This window comes from Dipteris shenzhenensis, chromosome 9, assembly GCF_047967505.1.
Source record: "Dipteris shenzhenensis isolate YYH24624 ecotype China chromosome 9, Dip_SZ_1.0, whole genome shotgun sequence".
NCBI classification, from domain to species: domain Eukaryota; kingdom Viridiplantae; phylum Streptophyta; class Polypodiopsida; order Gleicheniales; family Dipteridaceae; genus Dipteris; species Dipteris shenzhenensis.
This window is the reverse complement of record NC_141604.1, coordinates 56,985,744-57,009,669: the sequence shown is the minus strand read 5'-3', so window position 1 is coordinate 57,009,669 and position 23,926 is coordinate 56,985,744. Positions and strand designations below refer to the sequence as shown.

The following is a 23,926-nucleotide window of genomic DNA, read 5'->3' as shown; positions in this document are numbered from 1 at the left end:
GCCATTCATGTTTAAGAAATGCCACCTAGCATCCAAGAAGTTCTGTCGAGCTATGAGACATACTTGGATGAACCATTTGGAGAAATATTCTAACCCTTGCTAGAGATGGGATGCTGCCATACGTTGAGTACATGTCCTCAATTCAGGTCTTATAGGAGTATTGGAGGGGACGCATTAGTCCTTGCTAGGAAATCCATAAGGGCTGTGCAGATGCAATCACCCATCGACCCAATCCTTTTAACATTAATGGTAGAGGTGGAAATGTCAATACAAATAAGGAAACTATAAGAGGTAGAATGGGCCAAAGTTAGGCGTAGGCAATTATGGCTCTTGGTGGGGCACTGCCAAATGAAGTTTTTCTTTCAAGCTGTCAAAAGAAAGCATGATAGGGACTTAATAGACAGTGTCATGGATCATGACGCAAGATGAACAATGGCATAGCAGGATTCAAGAGTTATTAGATAGGCTGGACAATAGAATTTCAGAGTACCGACGAGCAATGCTTGCCAAGCCATTCTCCATGGAAGAGAAATTCCTGTTGCCCCCTGCTAGCTACAAATCCCCATCCATAGCAAATGATAATCTATTCTAGCAGCAACTAGCCTTGTCTTGAGGCGTGTGAGGGGGCATATACACTAATGATGTGAAATTCAAGCCCTTCTTTTACTGTCGACACCAAATCTTCTTCATCTCAGAACAACTCCTCTGCCTTCAGGTCTTTGTGCACCAAAACTATTGTTCCACCCCTTCCCGTTGAGGGCAATAAGCAAAGACTTCAAAACCGAACTTATGGCATTCAAACCACCTCCTATCATCTGTCCCACATTTCAATTCTTGCATCAAAACAATAGGTGGTCGCTGTTTCTTTACGATTGACATGCATCCTTTCTGCTTAGACTTATTGCACCAACCTCTTACATTCCAATAAATTAGTGAAAGATTGGAGCCCTTACCCAATACCATACCCTATTTATTGCGCCACTTTATATACATCTTTGAAAAAAGTAAAACTATTATTCTTCCTTGTTCCTGCGTTCCTAGCTGGTTCCTTGGTCCTCTTGGAGATATTATGAGCCGATGGTCTATCTATAAGACTCAAACCTTCAGCCTTAGTCCTCTCCTCTTGGCTCTTATCTTCCATGAGTCTCTTCCTATGATTCGCATTTGGTAGTTCCTCGTCTTGGTTTTCACCATTGGGCAGCATTGAGGAAGCTTGAGCTAGGGCTCTAACACTAGAAGCACCATTGGACCGCCTTGCAAATCTTCGACCAGCACTTCTTGTTCATTGCTTTTTTTGATCCACACAAAGCTTTATCCTCCTCCCACCACCCTCAACTTGCCTTTTTTCCCCACAACCTTGCAGGGCTCTGCATGCATCATTGAATCACCCACAGAGCCATGATTCTTGCATCTTGCTTGTTGAAAGTGGCATATCATCTTTCGATTGCGCTTCTTATCCGAATCCTGGCTATCTCGGGCCAACGCCATATGAGCATGTTTCTCTTGCAAAGTGTCTAGTTTGCTCGCAATAAAACAAGAGTCTAGAAAAGGTCAAAACGTGACCTACTGGGCCATAGGCATACCTCTTAGGAAGTTGATTTCGATGTAGTCACGTACTTGTTGAGCTCTATTCAAAAGGATCCAACCCCACTAACGAGCCACTAGAAATCTCGCCTAGGGTGGGATGAGTAGAAGCTTGCTGAGCATCGTCAACAACCTTTCCACATAATCACCTTCATCAAACAATGAGAACGCAAGTACTCTCATCCTCTAGGCCCTTTTAAGAGTTCACCCATTTCACCAATCTCACGTTGCATAAAACATCATTGAGGATGAAGGGAGTGTTGACTGTTGACAACATCATCAACTTTGTCATTGTCATGTATGTATTCGATTTTCAAGTAGATTTTGGCCGACTTCGCTCGTTCGATTCAAATCCTCGGTTAATCGGGCCTATTGCTCACCTCAACTAAATACTAATACCCGAATAAAACTCATGGGGGGCGCCCTACTCATTTAGGTGATCCATCATCATCCATGGATTGAGAACTACTGCTGTTGGATGAATGTGCGATCACCGTCACCGTGATCCATCGCCATAATTCCTTTTACTGTGCGCTCGGAACAGCAGAAGCAGGGATAAAGTGGATCCTCTCTGATGGTTAGATTGAAGCGTTTGGCTAGCTGAAATTGAAATTTCAATCTTGGGAGCATCTCATTTGACAGAGAGAAATTGGTAGTGGATCCGCGGTATCTGAGTGAAAGCAGGAGTGTAGTTTCTTTTGAAAATGTTGAAGTGCTGACAAGGTGGAGGTGCTAAGGTGGAGGTGCCCTTGCTCTGCCCCGTGGATGTGAGGCGGAGGGGAGATGTCCCCAGTGCACACCCGTAGGGGCCGAATCACCCGACTGAGATCCCATCATCATCTCCTCCGCCATCGCCTCTATTACAATTCTAAGTCCAATAAGAGGAGCCGTAACAAGAACAGCGCTTCTCAACTCGCGAGGATGCTACGCCGGGTGCATATTCCGATCCCAAAAGAACGATCCGTTTTGCAAGTGATTGCTTATGCCATTTTCTGTTCTAACGGCCGAATGCATATCAGGGGCATACCTCATCTTCGAACCCTTCCACGCGGGTAGAAAATGTCGACAATCAGGTCTGTTTACCTCGAATGATGTTCTCATTATACCAACCAATGCTACTGGACAGATTTGATTGCTTCTTATCACACTAATCCGTTGGTATTTTCCCTTCTCTTTGTTTTTTTTTGTTCTTTGCGGGCTTGTCTGCTGCAGCCGGAAGCTAACCTTAGACGATCATCGAGGAAGAGGAGGCCCGCCAACCTAGGATACGTGTCAGACAGCGATCCTGAAGAGGCCTATCAGCTGGTGAGGGGTGTCTCATTGCAACTAAAAAATTAACTTGTTCGAATTATTAATTTGATGATCCGCGCTCGTGATTTCCCACCAAGCGTTGGACAACTTGCTGATGATTGCTTCACCTAGTCTTAGCTCTGTCTTGACCGGCCAGATTCCTGAGATAAACCATCAATCCACATATCGAGGTTGTTAACGATCCTCTTGAATCGTCCTGTATTTTTAACAGCGCTTCTACAAAAACCATCACGATTATTTAAAAAAGAGCTCGTTTCTTGATTCACGTGGCAGCTGCGACCTCATGATAAACTCATTAATTATAATAGGGGATAATGTCTCAGACATAGTTGTTTGGTTTTGCAGAGGAGGGCATTCAGGCAATCAAAATCGGGAAAGAATGAGGGTAAATCCAGTCAAGATGAGCAAAATGAGGACAATACAGTTCCAAGGCGAGAAGGCTTGAGGCCTCGTAGAGGAACACGAAATTTGAGGCCAGACTTTTCTCAGGACTCTGAGGACGATGACCAAGCCTATTCTGAAGAGGATGACCAAGAGGATGAATGTGCAGATGATTGTGAGGTTGGCGATGAGGAGGAGGCAGAGAGAGAGGAGAGGGAAGAAAGGGAAGAAGAAGAGGATGAAGAAGGGGAGGAAAGAGAAGGAAGAAGGCGGTATGCTTTGCGCAATCGCACAGAAATTCAACGTTTTTCTCCACAGATAGAAGAAAGACCAATTCAGCAGAGACCTATTTCGAAATCTTTCACCTTTCGAACTAGCATGAAGAGAAATCGAGAGGGAAAACGTGTAAGCTCCAAATCAGACAAAAGGCATCGAGCATCCAGGGCAGATGATTCTGATGATTCTCTTTTAGTTGATGAGATAGTGCAAACGCAGGGTCCACCTTGGCTTAAAGGAGGTTCACTATCTGGTCAATCGTGGCTCTTTGGAGGGCTTGACATGCCAGGGTGTCAGGCTCGAGGCATGAATGTGGCTGCTACTGGTTGGGGTCACCAAGGAGATCAATGGGCTGCTGGTACTGGAGTTCAGACAACAGGTTTAAGCCACAAAGGGGGAGCAGATATTCAACCCTTGCAGGTTGATGATTCAATTACCTTTGATCAGGTTGGAGGACTCTCTCATTATGTCCAGTCGTTGAAGGAGATGGTCTTTTTCCCGTTGCTCTATCCAAAGTTTTTCCAAAATTATGGTATTAAACCTCCTAGGGGGGTTCTCCTCTGTGGCCCCCCTGGAACGGGCAAGACTTTGATAGCCAGGGCTCTTGCTGCTTCAGCAACACGTGCTGGACAAAGGATCAATTTTTACATGCGTAAAGGGGCTGATGTTCTTAGCAAATGGGTTGGTGAGGCAGAAAGGCAGCTAAGGATGCTTTTTGAGGAAGCTCAACGAAACCAACCATCTATCATTTTTTTTGACGAAATTGATGGTCTGGCTCCAGTACGTTCCAGCAAACAGGAGCAGATCCATAACTCCATTGTCTCAACACTTTTGGCTCTCATGGATGGTCTAGATTCTCTTGGGCAGGTTATAGTTATAGGAGCTACCAATAGAGTTGATGCCATTGATGGAGCCCTTAGACGGCCGGGCAGATTCGATCGAGAATTGATGTTTTCTTTGCCTGACTCAAAGGCTAGGTCAGAAATCTTAAAAATCCACACAAGGCAATGGAAAGAGCACCCAAGTGAAGGACTGTGCAATGAGCTAGCAGCTGCTTGTGTTGGCTACTGTGGGGCAGACTTAAAAGCTCTATGCACAGAAGCAGCTATTGGAGCTTTCCGGAGGAAATATCCACAAGTATATACGAGTGATGACCCACTGTTGATTGATGTAAATTCTGTTCATGTCACACGGCAGGACTTTTTGGAAGCATTGTCAACAATCACTCCAGCTGCTCAGAGGGGGACACTGGTTCAAGCAATGCCTTTGTCTTCCACAGCATTTCCTTGTTTAGAAAGTCAGCTAAAGATTATAATGGATAGGATTGCTGATATTTTCCCCTTGAATAAAAATGAAGTTGGTTTGAAGATCCCTGAAAGCAAAGAGAGTGCTAATCAGCTTACTGCATTTTCCACTCTTTGTTATGGATCCTCATTTCCTTTTGTGTATCGTCCAAGACTCCTCCTCTGTGGGAAAGATGCAGCTGGCCTTGTAAGTGTTGATTCTATCTACCCTTTATTAATCTGTACATAAGCTTTCTGAATTGCTGATTGACCAGGTCATGTAGCTGATGGGTACGCGTAAGTTTGATATCGAGCTCCAATTTCAAATTTTTGCCTGGGCAGGAGCACCTAGGCCCGGCAGTTCTCCATGAATTGGAGAAGTTTCCTGTACATTCACTTTCACTACCTTCTTTGCTGTCTGACATGGGTTCAAGGACTTCTGAAGAGGCGCTGGTCAACATTTTCAGAGAGGCCAGGAGGACTACTCCTGCTGTCTTGTACTTGCCACAGCTAGAACTTTGGTGGGAAACTGTAAGGATCATGAACTGGAGCAGGAGGATCAGATATGCAATATATGTTTCTTTGTCATCTGTTCTGAAATTTGCATCATCTTTGCCAAGTTCTAGATGGCATGAGAATCTAAAATCATGTTTTATGTCCAGCACGATTCATAGTTGCTAGATTGTGTATTCTTATTAGGACTTGCTCAAGTTTTTTTGTACTCAATGCTACTGATGATGTATGATAATTTTCTTGAAATGTAGGCACATACTCAACTGAGAATTGTTCTCCTGATGCTACTAGCCGAGTTTCCTTCGAATTTGCCCGTGTTTTTTCTGGCAACAGCAAAAGTACCCCAAGACGAACTCGACGAACAAATAACAAGTATTTTTGGCATTCAGATGTACGTAATTAACATGTTGGTGATTGAAACTAACAGTTTTGGCTTACACCTGCATTTTCTGAATACGTGTGGGAGGGTGCAAGTAAAAGCAATAACGATTTTGCAATTATGTGGGAGGGTGCAAGCAACAGTTTTTGGCTGCTATATGACTTAATCTATTGTGCAAATGTAATCAATGTTTACAGCCTGTGGATGTTCGCTCACTGTTAATTTTGCTACACAAGGTTAGGTAAAGGTGAGGCACTCTACAGTGTTGGCTCTATATTAGGGATGCAAGTAGAATTTGTGGTTGTGGGATTGCTAATTGATGCATCTGTCAAAATTCAGTATCAAAGTCAAACAGCCATTTGTTAAGAATTGGCGGGCAAAATTGGGGTTATAGGCATATTCTGATTGCCCCATCTCATTGTTTGAAAATTTGATCATCTTTTTTAACTTGAGAAGAGGTGCTGTCCTGTCTTTGTTGTAATTCAAAAAGAAATAACCACAACAGAGGATATACGCTGCGGAAGAAGTAACCCTGGAAATCACACAGTGGTGTTATGGGGTGGAATCCAAAACTTGTGTGCTCAACATACATGTGCAAGCCAATAAATGAACAATCCTCCAAGAGACATAGAACCAACAAAGGATATTTCCGTCCAATGGACACAATAGGAAATGAGTCCAGAGTCCCGCCGGAGTGTGAGCCTCTGTCCTTACCAAAATATGTTGTCCTATTACCTCCATGGCACTTTGAGATTCCTTAGCTTGTGTGCTCCTGTACGACTTTAGTTGGCTTTGTCACCGTGCCTTGGTCCCTGCACCTTGCTGCCCTGAAAGATAGCCAAGGGTGAAGCCCGCCCTTGAGCTATGTCTGCAGCACTCAGCTCCCACTGGACCCTCAGGATGATGGCCCAGATCCTTGCTGCTCTGCTGCTCCAAACTGCTCCTCAAGTGCTGCTTGCAGTGGATGCATAATGATCCCAAGTGTGGCTCCTTTTATAGGCTCTGAAGGGCCCCCAAAAATGGCCAACCCAGCAGCCTGGAGCAACCAACCAGTACTGGTATGTAATACTGACCCGCCAACCCCTTCCTTGGGTCTGTGGGGACCCGACTTGGGTCTGCTGGCTGGCCAACCTGGTTGGTCAGCCAACCAGCCTGTTTGGGCCCTATATAAGGACAAGGGGACTGCCCATTGTAGCCCCGTTCCTTGCTGTACCTGCCCCACAGACTGCCATGCATCTGTCTCTGCCTGGCCAACCTGATCCAAGGCCTTTGCAAGACCCTGTTCTGCTCCAAACATGCCGCCATCTGCTCACCTCCTGTCCTGGGTCACACTGGACCTACCCCTACCCTTTGACCCCTGTCCTTGGTCCGTACTACAAGCCTCCCTGTTCCGTACCGTTGCCGCAGGCTCCCAGGCTGCCGCGTGGCAGTTCCGTACAGTCATAGGCTTCCAAAGAGACCCCGCCCTGCCAGGTAAGACCTGAGGTGTGCTGCCCATGTGGCAGCTCCCTCTTCTTGGTTTTCCTTTTGAGTTTGCTACCCACATTGCAGCCTAGGTGCTGCCCATGTGGTAGCCACATAAACCCTCAGTACACCTCCCCCATGCTCTCCTCATTCCGATGGTGGAGGTGACTTTTCCAACACCCCCCCTCACCGACACATCTGGGCCTGATCCCAACTCGTTGATGAAGATGCTTCATTAGCTCCCATGTCGAAGTCCTTTGGAAATCCGTTGTCGATTTTGGTTCTTGGTCTTTCAATCCGTGGCTCCTGCTCCTCCAGGTCTGGTCCAACAAACCATCCTGGTGCACAGATCCATCCTTGGTAGCACTAGTTGGTACCACCTCCTTTAGTCACCTCCCCACCGTCGAACTCAAGCAATCTAGATGCCACCATCTTCCAGCCATCCTCCTTATAATGAGTGAGCAGCTTGGAGTCTGCCAGGCACCATTCTCTCAGGTTTTGTTTCAACCTGACCTCCCTCTAGCAAGGTCTGCAACCAAACAACCATCTCGAGAAATGGAATCCCAAAACTATCTCTAGATAATGTGGAGCATAAGCTTCTCCTGAGCTCTCAAGCAAGTACGCTTTTGGCTTCAGTACACTTTCTCCATGATCACCTTCCAACAATCTACTTCCGAGATTTGGCACCCACACTTCCCCTTCGGCCTTCTACAAAGGCGTACACCTTCCAATGTCGCATTTCTAGAGACACATGAAGATAGCATGCTATAAAGGCTCACATCAATGATATACAAGTACATACCGGAACGTTGTCTTGCTTGTGTGCTTGCTCTGAAAGCAGATAATGCAACTCATGGAGGCGCATTCAAGAGTCTAGTGGAGTCCTGTAGCCCCCTTCTGAACCACCCCATCCATCTGACCTTGAAACCCTTGTCCACTTTATAGAATCCTCCCTTATGTCAATACTATCATCCAAGCACTTGGAAGAGTCCAAGCACTCAATGCTTTCCTTCACCTTTGCAAAGGTTTCCGACGTCTCTTCTACCCACATCTTGATATCAGACATCCTCACTGTGTCTTTTGGATCTGCATATCTTACGTTAGTAACACACGGAGTTGTCACCAAGGATAATTCTCTAGTGACTACCACATTGGCTGTCCCCTTAATCTGAGCCAGACCCCTTCTTGTTCTTATGATCTACCTGCTTCTTCTACAGTCCTTCGCAAAATGGCCTAGCGGATTACAAAAGAAGCACTTCTTCTACTACTTCCTCTTCTCTTGCTGCTTGAAGTGTTCTCTTCATCCTTGGAGTTGTCCTTCTTAGGCTTGCCCTTCCCCTTGTTGACCTTTTCTTTTGCTATCAACCCTATTGTTGTCTTTGTTATTGAGCTTTTCCCGAGACTCCTCTTGCAGCAATAAGGGATCCATTTCCTCAAAAGTCAGAGGTCTATTTCTCTCTCCTTTTGTCATAGTCGTAACAAAGCCCTTGAAAGCCGTGGTAGCGTACCAGCAAGGCCAACTGGATTGAGTCCACCTTCTGACCAACTGATCTCTCACCACCTTCACCTTCATGTGATGGTCATGGGAGCGCATCTCCTTCATCCATGCTCATATTGAACAATTGATGATTGAGAGCTAAGGTTCGGGGTGTGTTGTCTGTCTTGTATTAGGTCCTTCAGAGTGGCCCACACCTCGACCGACGTGTCTGCCATTTTGGGTGTGAGGAATCACCACATTTGCTGTCGTTCCTTTGATCAATGCAGGGGCCTTGGCATCTTTGTCCTCCTACATTACCCGTTGCATCCTTGACGTCTGCAGGTATTGAATCCCTCTCGTCGTGATCTTCCACAGCTTCCTGACAACCAGATGGCTTCGGATCTTTACCTTTCAGATAGGATAATCTATCCCGTCTAGCTTGAAACCTGCCTTCGGGGAATCCAAAGGGCGGTGAACAATTATTAACCAGCAAATACCATTATTACAGCCACTTAGAGAAAAACAAAGCAACAATAAATGGGAGCTAGATTGCTCCTGCTCAGAACCCAGACACCTGATTGGCACCAAAACTTGGCGCCCTTTTCAGTCTTTTTTTAAAGTTGAGAAAGGAAAATTCTATTAATGCTTGAAAACACCATACAAACAGCTCCCAAAGGAGCTGCAGATGATAAATAAAAAAAGAAACAGGTTGCCAGCTATAGGAAAGGCAGCCTGTTTTCGGATCTCACGGCTCACGGCCTAGAGAGGTTTCGAAATAGGAGCCAATACCCCTTGCAGAAAGGGTGTAAAAGATTCCTGCAGTGCGGGCCTCGCAGAAGCGCTCCCGCCTTTTGGCGTTAGCTCTCAAACCTGGAGTATTGTGCTCCTAGATGGCGTGCAAATTGAAAATGATGTCGTGCCAAATGGCTACTAGGGTAGCCATTGGGAAGACCAGCTGGCCTCCCACCGATTGCACCGAGCGACCCAGAGGTTCCAAACAGTAATGCTCGACAGTGTCCCAAATGCTATCCTCTAGTAGAGGTATTGGACGTGATCGGGAGGGCTGAGATGCGTCATAGATCTCTATCCGAGAGACATGCTGTCCATGTATCCTATATGCAAGTGAGGCTGGATCAATCGAGAGGGTGTGTCTTCCCTCTATGAGCCAGGTTGACATCCCCCAAGTGAAATCCCTACTCATCCTTTGTGTACTAGCCACAATCCTAAGGGACGCCAACCATATCCGCTGTGTGATCGGGCATCCCCATAGGTAGTGGGGGATGGTCTATAGAACTCTATCCGCGCAACAGATGCATCTGCCACCTATCCGCATATGCTCCAGCCAGGGCCGAGCAGACCCTCGTCAGCCATGAACCAGAAAAAATATAAAATCTTGCGCAGGTGCAAGCTCGTCCAAAACAGGGAAATAAACTCCCTCGGGACATCCTGCATCAGCCAATGGCGTTCCCTCGAGGGGGTCCACATTGCTGCCTCAAGCTGTAAGTGGCGCCCAATGCGAGTCATGTAAGAAAAGAAGGGACGACCTCCACCCGGTCTGAATGCCCTACATGGGCTGGCAAAATCACTCTCCTGGATCCCATTGAATGTCGCATAGGGATGTGCCCTCCCAAAGCCACATGCGCCACACTGCTCCCTTCGGGGTCGATAAGACTATGGTGGGGTCAATGTACCAGATCCTGCCCAAGCGGCCCACTATCCTAACCCTCTGCCACTCTAGACCCTCCAGGGCTGCCTTCGACTCATCATCACCTTTGTCTCTGCTTCCAATGAGCCTCTAGGTCCCATCGTGAGAAATGACAACGACAGGGTGTGGCCAATGATGAGGGTGCGGTAGTACCCAGTATCCATGGTGTCTCCAGCTTTGTGTATCAGTACAATAGTGGTAGTTCACCAAGCAGGTGGGAAGTTGTGGCATAAGGTTGAACATTTGTGCTAGAACCGGGGCTAAGACCTCCTTCCCATGTGCAAAATGCTTAGTCTGTAGGTCCTCATGATCCCGTGTTTCCGGTTGTGTATCCGACGGAGTGCATCACATTCTTTGTAGTGAACAAGTGACAGGTAGTGGGCCTGAGCATAGAAGACATGTCCGGTGGTGCCTACATCGGAACATCATATAGAGAGCATGCATAAGTGTGCCACACATTCGGATCAGTGATGGGAATAGATGGTTTCCCCTCCCATAGAAGCCCCCACCCAGTGGTTGGATCTCCTCCTCGAAATCATCTAATAATCTCATCCATCCTGTGTGTGAGAAAGGCCTGCCTCTTACGATGTGTTAGTCGTCGAAAGACCCGTTGTGCCTCAGATGTCGTCAAATGGCCCAAGGCTCGCTCCCGTGTGAGGTAGGCTCTCGCCTCTCTACACTCGTCGTCACACCCAGGGTTTTGAGGCATCTTCCCATCTCGGGCCTGTGTGGATCGGGTTGTGGAAAAGGATTTGGTGGCAGCGTCCTATATCACTGAGGCAAGGGCATTCGAGGCGTGGGCGAGGTCTATATCATGAGAGAGAGAGAGAGAGAGAGAGAGAGAGAGAGAGAGAGAGAGAGAGAGAGAGAGAGAGAGAGAGAGAGAGAGAGAGAGAGATTAACGTCGGCAGGAAGCCTCATAGGCTTATGGGACAAAGTGCAAAAACAAAAATTTTTACATCATCTGGACAATCCAGAGAGGGTCGAGGAATGCACATGGCAACTCAGCTCGAGCTTATTTTAGCATAACAGAATTCTAAGTTGTAATCCTATAGCAAAAAGGCCTTTCATTACATCAGTTTAAGACTGAGGGTCTTTGGGTTTAGATTTAAAGTCTCTGATTAGTGCTTGCCCATCTCGTTAGACAGCCCATTTTCCGGCTTTGCGTGCATCTTTCACTTTAGTGAGTTCATTTTTCCTTTGTTTGAGCTGCATCGAAGTGTGCTTTTTCTGATATCCATATTTTTGTACCCTTCAGCTTGTTTGTCTGTCGAAGAATCTTCATTCTTCCCGCCTTCTCATTGAAGTAAACTTGAGCTGTTTCCCATGCCTCACATTGACTCAAACATTTATGATTTGGCAAAAGATGGAGTCATTTCTTCCCAATTCCATAGATTTTCCCGCCTTTGTACAACTAAGGAGTCTTTTATCACTCAATGTATTAATTTGATCACTTTACTTATACACAAGAGGTAGAATCCAAGAAAAACAAGAGGCATGAGGTGTCGAGAGCACTGCCCTTAAACTGCTAGGCTGTAGCCCAATGTGGAGCTTGCTCTTGATCTATTTAATACAAGCATTAACAATAGCAATAGCAATAGCAATAGCAATAACAACATTAACAATCTCAGCCATACCAGACAAGCTCTAAATCTTTTCCTTGATGTAGTGCCTCCCTCGTCGGGCTAGATGAATCATCTCGAGATTGCGTTAAGTCATTTGAATCAAGAAAGCCAACATATATAGTGACGAGTTGGGCATGCGAGAAATTCCCACTAACAAAAAAAAAAAAGCTTAGACGGGAATAAACACCCTCGGACGACTCTTGACTAGAACTACTGCTTAGAGTCCATTTTCTCCGAATCCAAGACTTGTCCCATGCACAAGACTGGATTTCTTGGTCTTTGTGGGAAGAAAGTCGACTCCATCAATTTCTACAGCGAGCAGATAGAGAAATCGACTCCGACTCTCAAGGAGAAGAAGCTCACATGAGCAAACGCACAACAGGGAGCACCGCTGGTCTTCTTCAACAATTGCTCTGCTGCAACTAGTGTTGCACATGCGACGCATAGGGAGTATGCCACCTGTTGGACTATGATGCCTGCTTCTGAACCTCGCGATGTAGTGTGGCGGAATTTGCCTATCCCGTTCACAAAGAGGTTGGTTCGGTAGCTTGCTGTTTACGGCATTGTCTTCCTCACCATCTGCTTCTACATGATCCCCATCGCCTTGATCTCTCCCCATCGCCTTGATCTCCGCCATCATCTCCCTTGATAACTTGGAGAAGAAACTCCCATTTCTCAAACCTATCGTCAAGCAATCGGAGCTCAACGCTACCTTTCATAATTACTTGCCCCAGATAGTACTCATTCTTCTACGTTAACAAGAATGCTAATCACTCTGCCAGTGAAAGAATATGGTAGTATCATCGGACCAAGTCGGCCATCTTGCGTTTCTGGCAACAACAAGGGTGCTCTGTCCTCAAAGTATAAATCGGTGTGAAGCTTGTCCACTTCACCTTCCCAACCCCAGACCTGGTCTAAAGCCACAACTACCCATTCGCCGGAAGGAGATATAGATGGACTGAAATCTACCATTCCCTTTGGCGTAAGCCTAACTGGCTGTCCCAACCAATCCCTTCATCATAATCCTTACTGACTGTTTTGTCTTGATGGAAGTGCAATACACTGCATTCCAACATTTCCAGATGTAGCCTCATGATTCTCTTGAGTAGAGACGAAGAAAACCTTCTCTACGACAATAGAAGGTCTATCGTAAGGCAGGGCTCGATGACCTTTACTTACGACTAGCACCGCCTTTTCATAATCGGTAAATTATTGAGGAGATTGAAAAGTTCTTACATGTAGGAAAAGGATTGAGCAGCTTTATGTCACCATAGATTTTGGCATTGCTAGAGTCACAAGAACACGGGTCATAAAGCACGCCCCATTGAATCCAAGTGGAACGAGTCCTTCCATATCTTCTGCGCTTACGAAGCTGATCATGTGACCATCAACGTGAAAGATATTGTCGGTTCGGTTGTAGTTGGCACAACACACATTCTAGCGAATGAAGTCCTGCCTGGAGATGTAGTAGAGGGCTAGTATGATCGGGTCGGTATGATCTTTGCAGTGAGAAACACAAGAGCAAATCAAGAGACAAAATCAGTGTTAGCCTAAAATTTGAGGAGGAAAATGATCCATGCTGGGGTAAAAGGGTTGAATTGCGCTATGAATGTTCTTGGTCAAATGATCCATGCAGGGGTAAAGGGCGTGTTCCTGGTCAAGTGAATTACACCTTCTTCAAGCAAGAAAAAGGCAACAGGATACGACTCTACCAACATGTGCACATGTCAAACGATTTCATGCCTCATATACCTCTCGACCGCCCGGATACAAAGACAAGCATGTCCTCAGAATCGACGTGAAGACAAGCATGTTCTCAGAATCAACGTCTCCTTTTTTCGAACTTTGGATGAACCAGCCATTGAAATTGATCGACTTACCATCAGTGAGTCGAGTTCTGCAAGGACCTTTTGATCCAGAAGGGAGCTAGGAGCAAGGGCAACGGTCGGCAACGAAACACTAAACAGGTCGAAGCCATACGGAGAGAGAAATAAAGCATGTCGCAAAAACATGAAGCGGTTATCCACATATATGTACCAAAAAAAACTAACGAATCAGTTTGTTCACACAAAACTTAAATTCTAGGCGCTCCAAAAGATTGAAGCTACCAACGAATCTGTTTGTTCACATAGAACATAAATTCTAGGCGTTGCGAAAGATTGAAGTTGCCAGATTGGAGAGGTTTGGGTCTTAATTCTGACTCGATACCTAAGGAAACGTTCCTGAATGAAAAGTGGAACTGTGAAATCAGCTTTTAATATTGTTTCTCCTTGAAATCCACCGCCAAAGTCCTTGAACAAGGTGAATGATATATTTATCATTCATTAGGCCTGCTGCCTCTGAGTGAGTGAAATGCTCAGAGAGAGCATAAAATTGGAGGCCCCAAGGTGAAAGGGAAGAAGGATTTTAAGAGTGTGCGACTCTTGAGTATGCCCCTTCACCCATCCGCTCTCAGCATGAATGCAGTGTGATGAAATGTGGAACTACCCAATTGATATCCTCAAGGAGTGGGGAAGATGGATCCGTGTGCACTGTGTATCCTAGTGGGTCAATGAGGTGCTCTGCTGAGATCTGCAAGCAATGGTCTTTGCAAAAGCTGAGCTTCACGGGAAGCTGGCAGGGTGTCAACCAGGTAATACTTTCTCAAAAAAGTGAATACTGCCTTGTGGACAACTCCACCATGTTGCAATCATTCCCAATGATCCATGAGTCTTCGAAATCTAGAATTTAATATGTTCTCCTCTATTGTTAGGCGTGTATAAGGTGGGAAATCCAATCTTTTGCCATGAAGCAATAAAATAATACATTTTGATCTAGAGTGATAATACCATCCCAATCACTAGAGGGAAAATGTAAGCTGAAACAAAAATGCTTGTTTCTCCACGAGTGCCAATCACAAGAGCCCAAGAAGTGTGACGAGAACCGGTGGTGGAAGCATCCATCCCTGTAAATTCCACTTGGAGCTAAGGTTGGGAGCAGATAATGGGAATTTGGAACACCCAAAATAACAATGAATGCACCCAACACCTGGACCAACCACAAATTAACAAGTAACATAGTATAAATAATCTAACTATAATTTTATTTTTCCCATCTCAAAACCACAACCTTCACTAAGGCCTACCCTTGGTAGGCCAACAAACAAAGAAAGAGAATTTCGTGAAATTGGAATCACGAACGAGCACTAATGTTCTTGAGAAAAGAGCTTCGATCGAGAAGAGACTTCACAAATGAAATGTAGGAATATAAACAAAGAAAGAAGAAGATAACATCCTTATCCCCCTAAAATTAGAAGTTTCCTTTAAAAAGCTAGAAAGGAAATGGTCATCCCCGTACCGGGAATCGTTGTCAATGCTATATTCTGCCCCTAGCGGGGCAGTGCCAAAAATTATAATGCGTGAAAATTGTATTTAAACATCAACTATCCCAAGAAAAATCACTATGCACTCTTCATGTTCTACCATTAGAATCATAAAGCATAGAAAAGTTCTGATTTAGAGGCTATCTAGAGATGCAAAGAGCATTGAAGGATACTACTTTGACACTTTTGTATAGCGTAGAACAAAGTAAGATAAAGAAGCAAAGATCATAACTGTGTATAATAACTCTACCACTTTCACTTTCCCATATGCAATGAACCCATAAATCTTCTCTTAAGAAATCCACAAAAATGAATTAGTCGCCGTTGCATAGCACAACCCCACGAGTGACAAAAATCTACGAGAAATTATTTCCATTCATCGATCTTCACTCACTACACAGTTGCAAGCCAAACGACACCTCAATGTAAGTTACAATGAGTGTATCTACTCCACAGCCAAATGGTGGGGTGTCCAGATTTCAGCTAGAAGGGTTGGATTCAAGGGATCAGTGCGAAGGGGAAGGCGTCGATGCCATGGCAGTGTAGGATGGCTTCTTGGTGGCTAGAGTCGATGGGAAAAGCTTCGTTTTTGGGAACTCCATATTGAGTAAGACCTGCACAATCAGCAACCCCTTTATTTGAGCTAACACCTCAGTCTGAGCCAGGGGCTCAGTTCAGCCTGAGGCTGGGTTAGTTGACGAAAAACCCCCTTGTACGGCAAGCTATACAACAAGCGGCGGTGGAGGGGCTAGTAGGCAGAGGGGGCTAGCGAATAAAGTACCACCAAACTACACAAAATAAAGAAGCAACGAAGCAAAAGCTCAAAGAAGAAGCAAAGAAGCAAGGAAGGAGAAGAAACACAGAAGAAGAGTTGGAGACAAGGCGTAGTGCTTGACGATGAGGCATGGCTAGAGCCTAGAGCAATCAGTCAAGCTAGGTGTTTTATGACTTCTTCGCCTGAGCACTCCCCTTAGGGGGATGAGTTGATTTTGGAGAGAGGGAGAGAGAGGACGACGGGGAGAGAGAGAGAGAGATTTTATTAGTGTCTTCGGAAGACCGATGGGTCTATGAGACTGAAAGAAAACCTGATACAAATCACAGTAAGGGTGGAGCTATTGAAACGAGCATCATCACCTGTGCTGAATCTTAAGTTTGATTATACATAATCAAATACATCTGGATGTAACAATGAAAAGAAAAAGACTGAAGCGGAGCGGAATCCTCCGTATGTCATGTTGCCATGGCTGGTGCATAGCCGGTGATGGGACGCTGGCGCCCGTCAAGGGGTGCCGTGCGTCTCTGTCTCTGGATGAGGCTCGACGCAAGACCAAAGCCAACGTGACTCCTGTGGGACGTATCCCGGGTCTAAACAATGATGGGAGGTCCCCTAGAGTGATCTGTGTGTCCCCTCGATGTCTTGTGTGTCGTTCTGCAGTCGTCGGGTCGGGGTCTCTATCACGTTTGCGGCTAGAGACTGGACGATCAATGTCACTCGATTGGAAGAACTATGTGATCCTGCTTTGAGAGGTGTCTGATGATGTGGCCAAGCCCCATCGCCTCAGTAAGTATTTTCTGTGTCGGACCCCCTCGTGAATGAAGGCCGCGAGGCATCTCTGATCTGGGTAGGCGAGGAATCTGGAAAGGAGCCTGGAGCCGTCTCTGAAGAGGTAGTGGTAGCGACCTCGGATCTCATAGTACACTGGGTACCTGAAAATAAAATGCTCCTTTGACTCAACCTCCTGACAGTCGCACAATATGCATAAGCAATGTTCCCTAGGAATCCCCTCTGCTCTGTCGCTCTCTATGCGGAGGCGGTGTGATGATACCCAAAATTGTCCAATGGAGATCCGTAGTGAGTGAGGCATATGAAGCTCAGTGTACCCTGGTGGTGTGATGAATCCCTTCTCCGAAATACGAAGACATTAATCTCTGTAGAAACTCAGCTTCACTAGAAGCTCCCTTGGCTCCAACCAGGTCCTAAAGGTGTGTAGCTGCAGGAGATCCTCTCGAATGACCTGGTTGGTGTGTGGCCTGATCGGGATGGTGGGTGGGAGTACCGGAGGGGCATCTAAACTGTACTGAAAAGGAGATATCCTATCGATGTGAAACCCTAGTCTCACAAACCATCTGTGAGTTCATGCATACCAGCATCGCTCGTCTCCCTCTGTTGCCAACCTCATAGAGGAATCGAGAGCCAACCATGGCAACCTTTGTCTCCTTGATGTGCAGTCCCCATATGATCTAACCCGGTGTAGATATGTGATGGTCTGAAAGGCTGCATCTAGCTAGAGTGGAGAAGCACCAAACTCGGCCTGAATGATGTGATGTGGTGCAGACGGTTTCCCCCGGATCATCCGTGAGAGCATGAGGATCTGCAAGCGCTCCACCTGTGTCCACTCTATCTCTGACTCAGACCAAGGAGTCGAAGAGAAGAGCCTTGGTTTGAGGGTTCTGGAAGTGGGAGTGGAAGCATTGCCTCTCTAGCTGAGCCAGTGAGGCGTATCCCCTACTCAGTCTGGCCTGCATCGCTGGTCTCATCGTGAAGATCGGGCCGGAGAAGATGACTCCTAAGTAAGAGTATGAGGATACGATCTCAACTGGTGACCCACCGAAAGTGAACTGCTTCCGTTGCATGTTTGCTCGAGAGGTGTTAAAGATCATGACCTTGGTCTTGCCAAGGTTGACCTCCAAATCATGGGATAAACAAAAAGCCTGCAGTGCATCTTGGTGTTGCTAGAGCCCCTCGGGTGTGGACGACAAGAGTGCCACGTCATCTGCATAAAGAAGAATCCTGATGATGATCCCGGCAAGTGAGCAACCGGTCCCTCCGAAGGCCCCCATGAAAGTCTCAAGCTCATCGATGTAGAGGCCAAACAAGGTTGGTGATAAGGGACAACCGTGTTTGACTCCTATGGTACTCAAGATCTCATTTGTCCAACCTGTGCCTATCCGAACTCGGCCTGAGACTCTCTCATAAAGTGCCATGACTGCCCAGATGATCTTCTGATCAAATCCCAGTGTTTGTAGGTGTGTGATGAGACGAGCTCGAGGTACTGTGTCAAAGGCTTTGCGAAAATCCACAAAGCAGCAATATACCCTCTCCTTCTGTGATCTGGCCTCCTCAATGACACTCCTGACTGTGAGTATGTGATCCATAGTCCCATGGTCTCGCCTGAAACCGGCCTGACCCTCTGTTCTGAGCCCTCTCATCTTTGCGAACAGGCTGACCGACGCATCCAATACGGCCTGCATAGATCTTGGACATCACATGTCCAATCATGATAGTCCTATAGTTACTTGGGTCCATGGGATCCCCTGCCTTGTTGATGGGGGTGATGGTGTTGAGTGTCCAAGTGCAGGGAAAGCCAAGGCAAACAACGTCATTGAATAGCTTAGCTAGGATCGGGGCTAACGTGTCGATCCCATATGCGATAAACTCAGTGCATAGCCCCTCGTGATCCTTAGCTCGGCCATTGTGCAGTTTCAATGTCGCGTCCTTGACTCCCCCTCTGGTGAACAACGTGCAAGTGGTGGGGCGAGGTGTGTGTATGAGATCTGGAGTGGGCTGGTGTGGGACATCATAAAGATGGTGTGCATACGTGTGCCAGACTCTCGTGTCGGTGAGGGTTGATGGAGACCTATGCTCAAGGAATCTCCGCCAAAAATCCTTAGAGTTGTTGCTGTACAAGATGTTCAGCAGCTCCTCCTCATTTCGACGAAGAAATGCCTGCTTCTTCCAACGTACGAGATGTTGGTACTTACGTACCGTGTTTGGTGTGTACGAGAGAGAGAGAGAGAGAGAGAGAGAGAGAGAGAGAGAGAGAGAAGTAGAAGTAGAAATTATTATCGTCCACGGGGGGCCAAAAATGACCCATGGGACCCGAACGGTGTACAAGAAAAGTCTCCTCCGGTGTGGAGGGGTCAAGAATTTTCAAGTTCTTGACGGTACAAAAAGAGGCGGGTAACAAAAGATCCTAATGCTGCCGGCGAGGCAGTGGAAAGGACTGATGTTAACTGTGTGGAGTCTCCCAGTAACTTCCGGTAGTCCTCCCTAATGTGTGCATAACTGGGACACTGCAGAGCTATATGTGCCTCTGTCTCCACTGTTTGAGAGTCACAAAATCTGCATATTCTGGCATGTCACGGAAGATTCAACCACGCTCCCTTCTCAATTGCAAGCATGTGAGATCTAGTCCGGAATCTAGCAATATTTCTGCGATAGAGCAAGGGGATGGAAGTGCGGATGTATGCGTGAGCAGGGGCCTCTTTTGTCATATATGTGGACCAACATGTGGGGTTGATGTGATCTTGGTAATACTCCAGCTTCACCCTCTTCTTTGTTGTTAGCCATTGAGTCTGTAGAGTGCTCATTAGGGACATCTGAAACTCTTGGATATCAATTCTTGCGGGTGGCATAGTCAGGTATGAGTCTACATTCCATCTGCTGAACCACTTCCTTATATCTGTCCCCCATCCTGTGCAAATGATCTTGCTCTTATGGTTCTTTTGAAGTTTCATGCTGGCCATCCATGCCCTGTGAGGTAATCTATCTGTTTGCATTTGTTGTACCTCCACTAAGTATTGCAGTACTCTAACCAAAGCATGGAACTCGATAGGTCTCCTGCCTGTTTCTAATAGTAGCACCGAGTATGGAGTAGTTGCCTTTACACCTAAGTGGCGGCGTAAGAAAGCCTTCTGCATTTTTTCGATCTCATTCCATGTCGATGGGGGAATGCTGCCTCACCATACTTCCACTCCATAGAGTACTGTTTGAACCACATATGCATCAAACAAAATGTTCCGAATCTTCCAATTGCGAGTGTCGGTGTGCCTGCAGTCATTTTCAAAGTGATAGTATTTGCCCCAGCCTGTGTCTAGTCTTCTTTGGACACATTGCCACCATCTATGATCTGCTGGAATATCAATTCCTAGGTATTTAAAAGTATTGACATATTCGAGGGGCTGTCCATCGAATATAATGTCTGGGGGATGTAAAGGCTGAATGGTGCACACTGCCATCATTTTGGTTTTGTTGACATTTACCTGCAGCCCGCTCTCTAGACAAAAGGTCTTCAATATCTGTAATAGTTTGTGCATGTGGTCGGGATCATATGCAAAAAGAACTATATCATCTGCATATAGCAGTAACAATATTACCCACACTCCTATTTTGGGGCCTTGTATGTCTTCTGTTGACATAGCTTCTTTTACAAGTTCTTCTAGCCTGTCAATGCATATCCCAAATAAAGTGGGTGAGAGTGGGCAGCCTTGCTTGACTCCCATGTTGCTTTGAAATGCAGTCGATAGTCCCTGAGATTGCTTCAATCGGCATAAAACTTTTTCATATATCCGGGAGATGCCCACTCTGAGTGTCAGAGGGACCTCCAGGATGTGCATTCTATCCCATAAACCTCCTCGTGGTACTGTATCAAATGCTTTTCTGAAATCAACAAAGCAACAGAGTAGAGTGTTTCTGTGTAATCTGCTTTCATCCATGAGGACCCTCAGTGTTACGAGGTGGTCTGCAGTTCTGTGTTCTTTGCGGAAGCCTGCTTGCCCAATAGCCCTTTTCTTGGCTTCTTCTGCCCAGCTGCTGATTTTTGCTTCAAGTATTGTACTAAAAAGTTTGGCTGGGGTGGAGCTGACCATTATGTTCGATAATTGGTAACTGAATTTCTGTCGCCTCCCTTGAAAAGGGGCTGAACCCAATTTTCCTGCCAATCAAGCAGGAAACCATGTTGTAAAGCGTGTGTTAACACCTGTGATAGCCACTCTCTTGCTTTGTCTCCTGTCCATTTTAGAAATTCAGCGCACATAGACATGTGGTCAGATGCTTTTCCATTGGCCATCTTTTTCAGCCCTGTTTCTATGTCTTCAAATGCAAAAGGATTGGGAGAAGCAAGTGGTATCTCTTCAGTCCCCATTTCTGTCGCATTGACATGATTGTAGAGTTTAATGACGTATTCCATCATATCTTCATCTGATATATTCCCCATGATCTTTTTCTTCGGTCTCTTGACATGCCTCCAACCTTTCTTGGGATTTTTAATAAATGTAAGTAAATCAGATTTTTCCTTTTTTAGAATTTAATGCCTCTTCTTTTTCCGTGTGAGAGCATTATATTGTTTCTCCTTCTGTTTGTACAAGTCTGTGTTTGGAATGTGTTTCAATGCTTTGCGCATTTGCTTGCACTCTTCATCGTACCATTTCTTACATGGTAGACCTTTGACCAATTTCTGTCTTGCTTGGGGGGCTACTTCAAACACCTTTGTGGCGGTGTCCAAGATAGCCTCTTTGAGGGCTCCCCATGTGGGTGTAACTGCCATTGCATTCAGCTTTGCATCCAGTGTGATGGCATATTCTTTCTGTTTCTCTTGATCCACCCGGAAGCCTCCTGGATGTGCTGTAATTTTCTGTGTGTGGATTTCAGCCTGCACACTAAGGGTGAGCCACAGGGAGAGATGGTCTGACTCTGGCTGTTTTGCTCCTATTTTGAGGCTCTGAATGTTAGGTAATGCATCTACATGTGCCAAAGCATAATCTAATACATTGTGCCCTCCACTAGCCGAAAAACATGTAGTCCCGTTGGTCCCGGGAAATAGTTGCATTCCATTTAGTATTGGCATATGTAGACCATTCATCATGCTTCTGAGTGCTCTGCCTTGTCCATTAATGGTGTTATCGTCTGAGATCCTGTAGCATCTGTCATCCACTTCGATTGCATCCTCTTTATCCATTTCATCATGCATGATCGGCTGAAATTGCATTTGTCCAGTTCTTGCATTGAGATCACCCAGTATTATGACTTTACCTACTTCCTTCAACTCAGCAATGTCTAGGCATAAGGCTGCAAATGCATCACTGGTGTCTATTCCATTCCTGCCATAAAAGGGAGAGTCATGATGTGGTATATAGCAACCTGCAATGAAGAGAGGGCATGCGCCTTCGACTTTCAGCCATATAAACCTCTTGTATTTGTCGGCTCTGTAGAAACTGATCTTTTCTGCCAAATGTTCCTGATACGTGCATGCTACACCACCTTGACCTCTTTTCCCTATTTGTTTCTCATACACGGTATGCACCACGTATCCTGGTACGTCTGGAATCCTGCAAATTCCGCTCTCCCATGTTTCTCCAAGGAAAATGATGTCTGCATCTTGTATGAAAGCATTGATACTAATTCCCTTGTTCCAGGGGAATCCTCTGCAATTCCAAAACATTACTTGTAAGGACTTGTGAGTCCCATGGGTCTCGCATCCCTATTTGATAGTCTCCTCCATTGGAGGGATTTTCCCCCGTCGCTTGAGCCTCTCATTGTATTGCTTCCTTCTTATTTCTTGCTGTTTTGGGGTGCAGTCCTCACTGACATAGAAAGGGGAGCCCTTGAGGTATACTCTACTGCTGTCCAAAATGATGTCACGTTTTGTTGTGTCCATCACTGTGCATACAATGGCTCTTTTACCAGTCGTACCTTCTTCTATTCTACCCACACGATGTGCTCCATACACTGCCACATCTGGCATCGCGAAGTGCTCCGCAAAGAACTGTGTCACCTCTTTTGCTAGGCTGAGGGGACTCTCCTTTTCCACCTCTGGAATTCCTCGTATGACAAGGTTAGGGGATCGTCTTTATTTTTCTTTTTGTTCCTGTAGGTCTTCCTGTGTAGCAGTGTTGTTACGGGCTAGAGGAATTTGGGCTTGTTGAGCTTGTTTATGCTCGTTTGCATTTCCACCGGGTGTGAACTTTGAGGCAACTTCTACCCACTTTTTGGGTTCCTCTAGAGTGAATCTTTCCTTGTTCCCCTGTTCTTGGGCTTGTTTAAGTTCATGTACCTGTTTGCAGCCTGTTTCCACTTTGGTTTCTAGCACTGTCACTCTGTTTTGCAATTGCATCACAGTCTTGTGGAGTTGGAGATTTTCTGCTTGGAGTTCCACCAACATGTTAATGAACGTGTCAATTTTCTTGCTGTTTTTGGTGCAGTAAACCTTCGAGAACGGAGTGGCAAGATCTAGTTTCTTGCTCAGTTTGAAAGGGGTCTGAAAAGTCCCCATCTCTGCCTTGAGGCCTGTCAGATTGCTCCTCTTCCTACAGGACCTTGCTGGACGAGTTGGAAGGGAGACGGCCTGTTCTTGGTGTACTGAGCATTACCCGTGACCCCTTTCGAGAGAGCAATGGCCAGTTGGCCTGGCCTGTTCTTGGTGACGTGACCCAGGCCAGTCGGGTCGGGTGTGCGTCAGGCTTGTAGCAAAGGGCGGAGGCGGGGGACAGGGTTGGCAACGAGGCGGCAAAGGCATAACGACGTGATTAATAGTTCATGGGTGGCGATTGTGCGACAGAGGCGTGGGGGCTGCTGGTCGGCAAGAATTGTACGTGATGATGGGCTTCTGGTCGGCGAGGTGCGAGTGGTAGCTGGTCCGCGAGGTGCCTTTGTCGGCTAAGCGCATAACGGAGTAACGTGTCGAGGGAGGCAGGTCGGCAAGGTACCGCGGGCTGGTGGTCGGCGAGGTGCGAGGGTGTCGAGGGAGTCAAGGAAGGCATGTCGGCGAGGTACCGCGGGCTGCTGGTCG

General features: G+C 46.3%; 1 protein-coding gene across 1 annotated transcript in view; it reads left to right on the top strand.

Annotated features, from left to right (window-relative positions):
• The first annotated feature begins 1,969 nt into the window (after positions 1-1,969).
• LOC147898875 (cell division cycle protein 48-related / CDC48-like protein) overlaps positions 1,970-23,926 on the top strand; it is a 119,035-nt gene continuing 97,078 nt past the window's right edge. The window contains exons 1-6 of the mRNA XM_087378773.1: positions 1,970-2,517; positions 2,604-2,657; positions 2,797-2,889; positions 3,241-5,043; positions 5,178-5,366; positions 5,600-5,739. Coding sequence (XP_087234899.1) covers positions 2,368-2,517; positions 2,604-2,657; positions 2,797-2,889; positions 3,241-5,043; positions 5,178-5,366; positions 5,600-5,739 — 2,429 coding nt within the window. The 5' untranslated portion in view covers positions 1,970-2,367. The remainder of the gene's footprint in view (positions 2,518-2,603; positions 2,658-2,796; positions 2,890-3,240; positions 5,044-5,177; positions 5,367-5,599; positions 5,740-23,926) is intronic.